We start from the raw sequence: 8,991 nt of genomic DNA, 5'->3' as shown, positions 1-8,991 counted from the left end.
TAATTTATTAAGGGGAAGGGGGGAGTGTTTCTATTGAAAATAATTTATACAAAATACATAAGGTCATTTACTGTTAAATTGTTTTTACCATAAAATAGACATGTTGAAAGATTGCACTAAACTCAGAAACTCCACTAAAGGTTTTGGAAGTACATGGAAAATGAATGAGGCTGTAACTATTTATCAACTAAATAACAAAAATACAAACTGTAATGTTATGCCTGTGTCCTTAGAATGTTTCAAAAGAGTAGATGGTACAATAACAAATATAGGAGCATTTCCTGCAGAAGGGTCTTCAGCATTCTACCAATAAAACATTTGTATAATTAAACAAAATAATATAACAAAATAATTTAGTATCATAAAGTAAATGTAAGAACTGAGTTTTCTTTTCACTTTTACTAAGGGAGTCTATCTATGAACATATCTATGCAAAGTCACAGATAAAATAACTAATGCCTTAGGATCAATCATTTTGACAACAACAGACTTTGTGTTTATAATATTATGCTCTAAATATTGAGTTATCAACAAATCTGAAACATGTTGAGAGTAAGTGGAATTAGTCTAGAGAAATTATATCTGAGTGTATTTTAAGTTTTTCATCATTGTGATTGAATAACACCCCCTCCCCACCCCCTATCCCCAAAAAACAGCTTTAGAAGAGAGGCTATTTCCTTAGTCTAACACTTGGACTTTTGCTCAGTGTTGGGACTATTAAAGCTAACGGGAGGCTGGAGGAGAGATGGTTCAGTGGTTAAGAGCACAGGCTGCTTTTCTAGAGGACCTGGGTTCAGTTCCCAGCATCCACATAGTGACTGACAACCATCTGTAACTCCAGTTCCAGATCTGACGCCCTCTTCTGGCCTTCATGGGCACCACATGCACATGGTAACAGACAAACGCAGGCAAAATGCTCCTACACACAAAATAAAAACAAATAAAATCTCAGAAACTATAAAAGGACAAGGGGACTTTGAAATGAATGCATTTTGTGCCACACACTGGCCATGAGCATATTGGAGCCATGGGCAGAATGTAATGATTTGGAGGTAAAAGTTCTCCCTCCATAGGTGCTGTTTTGAGAGGTTTTGGAAACATTAGGAGATTGAAGTGGGTTACTGGGGCAAGCCTTGAGTCTGAATAACCTGGCCCTAAGTCTTGTCCTCTGTCCCCACCCCCATGACAGCTGCAGTCTGGCTCACACCTTGCTGCTGTTCTACCTGCCCCAATGGACTTTGTCTCTTTGAGCCTAAAGCCAAAATAAATGCTCCTTCCAGTTGTTTCTGGTCAGGGATTTAATCACAACAAATAGAAAAGCAGAAATCCACATATAGACCTTTAAAAGATAGTTTCACCATAGTTTAGCCTAGCTGGGAGTTACATGTAAACTATTTTATAGGTTGGAGAGGGAGGGTGGGTTGGTTTATCACCCCTACTATGTTGAGCGGCTCCCTAGGTACTCATGGATTGAACTCTTAATTCCCAAAGTCACATTAATGACACTTAGTCTTTAGAGGTCATTTGGATTTTATGGATCAGGAAGATGGGGTCCCCATGATGAAGGAGGTAAGTGTTGACAGACCAGCTCTGTCTTGTCACTGTGTTGTACAGCAAGAGGCCTGTACCACATGCCAGGACTTTGGCATTGCATTTCCTGGCCGACCTTTGAGCTAATTAAATTCTGTTCTTTATCAGTTGCCTAGTTTGAAATATTAGGCATCACAGTAGAAAAAGAAGGCAGGCCTGCTGGCCAGAAAACCCCACTCCCTAGTCCGCCTCTGCCTCCCCATGCTCCCACTTCTGAGCCCCCAGGTCTGAGAGGCTCCCTGCCCCCTCCATCTGGCTAGTGCTTGACCTTCTGTGAGGTTCTACTGGACGCAAAGTTCTCATGAAGCCCCCATTCAGCTGAAGGGTTTTCACGTGTCCTTCCTAAACTCGTCTGAAACTCTTCCTAGGCCCTTCGCCATTCTCTTTGTTTCCTCTTTGGCTTTCTGTCTGTGTCTTTCTCTCAGGACTCACCCCCTGTGGCTGTCTGAACGTCCCAATCGCTCTGGTAACTTCTTAGGTGCCTTAGCTAACTTAATACTTTTTATTTTATTACACTATTTTTCAGATTTTTTGAGACAAGATTTCTCCATGAAACAGTCCTAGCTGTCCTGGAACTGGCCTTGTAGACCAGGCTGGCCTCGAACTCACAGAGATCCACCTGCCTCTGCCTCCCAAGTGCTGGATTAAAGGTGTGAGCTATTACTGCCTGGTAAGTTTATTACATTTTTTTAAAACACGGAGTCTTACTCTGTAACCCAGGCTGGCCATGAGCTCCCAATCATCCTCCCACCTCAGGCTTTCTGGCTTTTCACATACTAGATTATTATAAGCACAAGTCACCATGCCTGACAAAAAATTTCATTAAAAAAAATCCACTAGCAGTCTACTAGCACATGGTTATGACAGAAGATAAAGATGCACAAAGATTGATTATAATGCTTCATCAAGAACAGAATTACTTTTCTTTACATTCAAGGAATAGAGTAAATGATGCAGCAAGAAAATTATTTTTAAATGACATTTATTATTGAAATTAGCTCAACAAATAAAACAGTTTTCAGCTATTCTAACAATATTTTCCATAGCTATTAAAATTTTGTTCTTGAAGACTAATGACAGAAAAGTTATTCAATAAAAATGAATAAAGAAGATGTGTACCTGTGTATAATAGGATCTGACTACATAAAATACAACACACAGGAACTGTCAGTAGTGTCCTTGTATTATATTAGATCTTTTTCTTCACATATAGTTTTTGTCTTTTAAATCTTTACAATTAATATATATTACTCTGTAATCAAGAAAAATAGAGGCATAAAATAAACTATTGGTTCTTTAGCATTTGACTTCAATAACAAGTCCAATTGTATAAAGAACACCACAGCAAAAGCTGATTGTTCATGAGGAAAACCATACCATATCACAAGATGAAGTAAGACCCTGTGTTAACACGGGTAACTATGCCTGCTTTGGCTGGCTTATCTTGCCTGTCTGTGTCAGAGTATCTCTAAGACCACTCAGGTATAGCAAGGGAACATCCCCTGTGGACTCAGTAAGACTTAGGGTAGCGGGCGTGGAAGGAGAAGACCCAGGTAGCCCTTTGGATAGAAGTCAGTAGCGTGGTCGGTGTCAGAGCTCCAAGTGGGACAGGTTCGAAGCCCATTCACAGTTGCAGAAGCCCAGAGTGACTCTCGGTGGCCACAAAGACAGGTTCCCAGTGTGTTCACACCCGATTGCTCTTGCATCTACTACGAAGTTGGGAAACTATTGTGTCGAAGCATTGACAGCGTATTCTCAGAAAGCAACAGTCATTCTTCGCAAATCGGGTGACAGTTTCATCTTTCTTCACGTGGGAAAGGTCATTTCATTCATTCCAAGGTCTGCTCGAAGACAAAAGGATGTTTAATCAAAACACTCATGCTGCTCATTAAAAAAAAAAAAAAAAAAACACAGAAAAAAAATCCCTCCTTTCTCCTTCCTAGAACCGCCGCCGTGCCCTGCATTCTGCAGTCGGTTTCCCGAAGAGGCCAGCAGCTCAAGACTCATCTTTATTTTTTGTGAACATTTACCAGAAAAAAAAAAAATCTCCACCATGCAGACTCTGAAAGGAGAGGCAGTAAGAGAGAGAGCCCTCAAGGACCTGGGGTTTAGAGAGCACCTCAAAAACATTCACAAAAATCTAAGTCTCCATAATGTGCTCTGTAAGCATGTTCATAAGTTAATATTAGCAGCATTTGGTAAAAACAGCGCTCTCAAATGGGCTGCTCTAGCCCAGGGTCTCTTGCCCATCCGCGCTATAAATTCTTCCGTCGTTGCCTTGTGAATGTGGAGCGGGTAAAGTCACAGCTGTTAGGTATTAACAAGGCAATTGAGAGATTGCTACTTCCGAAAACATGCGAAATTTAAAACTGGACACAGATACATTTTTCTCTGTGTTCCTCACGTTGTTGTTCTTCAAACTTCGGTCCAGTTAGCACTGTTACGGCTGCCATGTTTCCTTCCTTCCGTACAGGGGTTCTGTAGAACTTGCGGCGAGTACAGTTGGCTAATCGACCCCAACGAGGGCAAATTCAGGTACTCTTCATCTTACCAATATTTTACAGTTACCAATACCTGTTACAAAAGCTCTGCCACCTGTGACAAAAAGGCTTTCTGGCATCCAAATGTGTGTAGTGTGGCCTCACGACGCGGAGAGATACAAATGGCCGGCAGCTGACGGCGGGTGTGCGGCGGGTGCTTAATGAGCCCAGAGCAAACGGCCAGAAGGCATTCACACTAGATATAATTTCTCCTGCCTTTCTTGGAGTAGTAAAAAATAAGAGCGAGAGAAATAACAAAAGCAAAGACAAGAAACACGATGAAGACGAGTAACGACTTCCGGGTGTGAAAAAAGCTGCATTCGCTGCACAGGGCGTATTCCTCTGGACAAAACGTTCCCTGCGTTTCGGAACCCAGGAAGCCATTGTCGTCGATAATTTTCCTATAATGTCTCAGAGATGGTTTGGGCTCGAACTGATTCGCAGCGTAACGATAAAAGCCAAACTTCGGAGCCGACCGATCACTAAGCGAATAAGCAAAGTAGCCGCAAAGGTTGATTCCATCCAACACGTAGGCTAGGGAGACAAAGGGCAGGAGAGGATTTACTGGAATATTTTATACACCACTCAGCCTTTTTACACCGCTTTGGTGGATAACGAAAAGCCTCAATACCATTCAATAAACTTCAGACTCATCCGATTTCACTGGAGAAGGCTTTACAGAAGAACAAATTGGCAAATATCAAGACAATATGGAAATACTCTACAGAGCTGGTTTTGCACAACCGAACCTATGCTTGGTTTATTTTTAATACATCGAGCAGGTAAGATGGCTGTGGGGGCAGCTGCATCGTTCACAATAAGTGTGAGGTATTTACCAACAGGTAAAGGATAAAGGAATCGTGGCACATGCGCATGGTGGGATTTCGTTCAACCATGAGGCGTGAAAGGAGGTCACTTGCAGAGATCGTTATGTTGAATGAAGTAGCTGAGACTCAGGTAAGTATCGCACATTTTCTCTTGTGGCTCATGTGTGACACACACAGATGCACACACACACAGAGGACATGAAAGCAGTTACTGGATTATGAGTCCTGGAAGAATCTAAATTCTTGGGAGAACAAGAGAGTAGTGGAGAGAAAGGAACAAAGGAAAGCAATTTCCTTACATGTGCAGAACACACACACACATGTACATATATGAGGCAAGAGGGGTCCCGGTACTCTGGCCCTTACAGTTTTTCCGTCCCCTCCTCTGTGATTTCCCCACAGCTTTAGGTGTAAGCGCTGCCCTGTGGATGCATTAACTGAGGTCGAGCACCCCGTGATCATTTGTTCTAGACACGACAGGAAAGCTGTACCCATGAATTCTCAACAATAGGGCTGCTTAGCTAAGACCTGCACAATAACACCACTAGTCGACGTGCCAACTTGGATGGGCGAAGTCTCACAAGGCCCCGCCCCTAGATGAAGAGCTGCAGGCAATCAATGGCTACTGGGGGAGAATCCATCTCTCCCCAAGAAGCCGCCTGATAAATCCAATTCCAAGTGACCAGCCCTACATAGGTACATACCAGCAACATTAAATGAACTTGGTAGTGTGTGTGTGTCTGTAAAACAATAACAAGGAAGAAGTCACAGAATTTGAGAAGGAGTGGGGGACACAGAAGGAGTTAGAAGGGGAATAGGGGACATAAATGATACACAGTACTCATACAAAAATAAACAATTTAAAAGGTTTCAATGTGATAAGAAAGCCTGGGATAATCTGCAGGAGGAGGGGGACTCTCGGGAAATGGGGGGGATGATGGAGGACATAGGGAATAAAAGCACTCTACAACGACACCGCCCATGCGATCGAAAATGTCGTAAGGAGCTCCTTGTTGTGTATGCTCACAAAACAATTAATTTAAAAAAATAGGAAAGAAAAAATTTTAAGGAAAATCTAAAGAAACAGAGAGAAAGAAAGACAGGCAGGCAGACAGGGAGGGAAGGAGGGAGGGAGAGAGAGAGAGAGAGGATCATCTGAAGCTAGGCTTTATTAATTCAGAGTGGGGCTGGAGACTCTGTCTCCACTTTCCCCTATGGTCTTTCCACCACAGGGGAGATGCTGTCTTTAGCTCTACTTGAGGACCGGCAGTGTTCCCCTCTTCAACAGGAACCACACGCTCTGATGGTGATGGCATTTCTGGGACTGGGGGCAAAGAAGGCTTACCTTTCAGGGCCTCGTTCACGTAGTTCTCGACATAGTACATCCTCAGCGCGTCCTGCTCGGCGTGGGGATCGTCGTCTATGCCATTGGCTGTCACATACATGGGGAGTTCTCCGTACTTGAATCTCAGCCAGCTGAGCACCTTGCGCAGCCCCCAAGGCACCACAGCCACCTGACTGGGAGAGTTGAGCCACGTGATGTCAGTCATCTCCTGTACCTCCAGGTAATCGTTGTATTTTATGGGATCCTCCCTTTCCCAGTCCACGAGGATGGTGGTGTAATGGCTCAACGCCAGGAAGTCAAAGGAACCTCTGATTAGCTTTGCCTCATCTTCAGTGAAATATGGCAAAAGGAAATTGTTTTTTTGGTTCAACCAGTCTCTCATCACACGTGGATAGTCTCCGGAGCCGAAAATAGGCTCTGCCAGCCAGCCAATATCAAATTCCAAAACTCTCTCAGCTACTTCTTTGTCCTTTTGAGAGAAAGGGCAGGCCGGTTCTATCCAGTCGGCCTGCAAGGCAATGGATATTTTGCCTTTCTGAGCCGCCCTAAACTTCTCGTCGTACAGGCGCCAAGCCAAGGCATGCGCTTTCAGGAGGTGATGGCCGGCACGGTAGGTCATGTTCCGTGTGTTGGGTTCGTTTACAGTGATCCAGAATTTGACCCGGTGGCCCAGCTCTGTAAAACACAGGTTCGCATAGTCTGCAAATGCCAGGGCCGTGTGTGGGTTCTCCCAGGCCCCGTGTTTGGCCAGTGCATGTGGCAGGCCTTGGTGCTGGGCTGCTGGTTGCCACAGGGCCACCACCGGAGTGATGTTGGCGTGCACCAGCTCGCTGATCACACAGCGGTAGAAATGCAGAACCGTGCGATTCACTTGGGTCTGGTTACCCAGAGGCAGGATCAGTGCCCAGTCCAGGGAGAAGCGAAAGTGGGTGACGTGCATTTCTCGAAGTAAGGCAATCTGAGGCCGGATGGCAGAGAAATCGACACAGTAGGGTTTTCTCTTCTTGGCTACAAGCCCGTCTACTTTAATAAGTCTCTTACTGCGATGTACATCCCACAGGTAGATGTTCGGGTCGGTAAACTGAGAAAGAGTAGTGTCCACCTACAAAGAGCCAAGCGATTGTTACCTTCCTGGCAGACCTGAAGAAACTCAGGCAATAATCTCAACAACGTTAGCAAGCAAGAGATGCACACTTAAGTTCTCATCACGCTGAACACTTAAATTGTTGTTCGCGAGAAAGAAAACATTACTCTCTGCCCCCCCCTCCGCCTTTTTTTAATGCCTATGGATATTACCCGTAGTTCTTGCTAATTCAAACTCTTACATTAAGATATGTTTTTAAGCTGGATTTTGTCACTTCAGATAACAGACGCTAGTGGTTTCTATACGTGGGAAGTCTGTAGATTACAAGCAGAGAATTTTTCATTATTTTATTTTAATTAAAAAATTTTATGTAGCCCAGGCTAGTCTCCCCTGCCTCGGCCTCTTGAATGCTGCCATTACAGGTATGTACCCCTGCAACTTGCATGGATGTTTTGTTCTTACTATAAGACGCCACTAATGGTGTGAGACTGCTCTTTCTTTATTTTTAAAGGCATACTTATTTTTTTGTTTTAGGTGTATGGGTGTTTGCCTGCATGTGTGTCTGTGCACCACATGCATGCAGTGTCCATAGTGGTCAGAAGAGGGCATAGGAGTCCCTGGAACTGGAGTTAGGCTGGTTGTAAGCTGTCATGTAGATTTTGGGAATCAAATCAGAGTCCTCTGCACAAGCAGCCTGTGCTCCTAACCACTGAACCATCTCTCCAGCCCTAGGACTACTTTTTAGAGACAAACAAAAAAAAATGTTTAAAAAAATAGGAAGAGAGGAAAATTTTTTATGAGTGGTTTAAGTCAAAAAAAAGTCAAAAAAATGAAGTGCCGTTAAACCTTGCTTGTTAAGAGTGTGCTCTGTACTGAGACTTGTGTTGTTCTGGGTGCCAGAGATGTGTAACCACTGCCTTTCGTGGGCCTGAGACAACAAAAATCTTAGATAACACAATGATGATTAAGAAGTCTGAAAGTTTGCAAAGAAGTATTATTGACACAGAAGGTAATTTCTAAGTAGTTTTAGGTTTTGAGTTTCCTAAACTGGTTCTTTTTTTTTCCTTTGGTAGCAGCATTAACAATAACCGTGAGATATGTAAGCCTCCAAATCGAAAATGTCTCTAGGAAAAGTAGGCCAAGTGTGAGAGCAACATTATAAAACCTCGTGGCTTGCACAGAAGGGAAAATCCCCCTGACACAGGCCACCCAACCTAAGCTGGATTTTGCTCAGAAATAATCCTCAGAGGACAGGAGCCTTGATCTGACCTGTCTAGAAGAGCAGGGAGTATGAACTCTGGTCTTGAATCTGTGGAGGAGATGGTGTCAGGAGCTGATCTCCGAGGGGCGGGGCGGGGCGGGGCGGGGCGGGGCCGGGCGGGGCCAGGGCAGCACGGTGTTGACAAAGGAGAGCCAGGAACAGTCACCCTGCTGAGGGAAACTGCCTTTCTGGAAATTGGGTCCATGGCTCACCCATCCGCGTTTCCCGATGCTGAGGGAAGGAGTCAGAGGTCCCCTTCCACCTCTGAACGCCCACAAATGCTTCCGAGTCTCAGCTCCACAAGAAAAAATATCCGCTTGCCTGCTCTTCTGCGGTTCAAGTCT

The 8,991-nt window shown here is 44.2% G+C and overlaps 1 protein-coding gene across 1 annotated transcript in view; it reads right to left on the bottom strand.

Annotated features, from left to right (window-relative positions):
* Positions 1-3,501: 3,501 nt before the first annotated feature.
* The window catches only part of Kl (klotho), a 38,658-nt gene continuing 33,168 nt past the window's right edge, over positions 3,502-8,991 (bottom strand). The window contains exons 4-5 of the mRNA XM_050161845.1: positions 6,303-7,404; positions 3,502-4,664 (exon numbers count right to left, since the gene is read on the bottom strand). Coding sequence (XP_050017802.1) covers positions 4,327-4,664; positions 6,303-7,404 — 1,440 coding nt within the window. The 3' untranslated portion in view covers positions 3,502-4,326. The remainder of the gene's footprint in view (positions 4,665-6,302; positions 7,405-8,991) is intronic.

The sequence above is a fragment of the Alexandromys fortis genome, unplaced genomic scaffold, assembly GCF_014885135.2.
Source record: "Alexandromys fortis isolate MF-2015 unplaced genomic scaffold, M_Fortis_MF-2015_v1.1 scaffold_118, whole genome shotgun sequence".
Lineage (NCBI taxonomy): Eukaryota > Metazoa > Chordata > Mammalia > Rodentia > Cricetidae > Alexandromys > Alexandromys fortis.
This window is presented reverse-complemented; position numbering and strand designations above follow the sequence as displayed.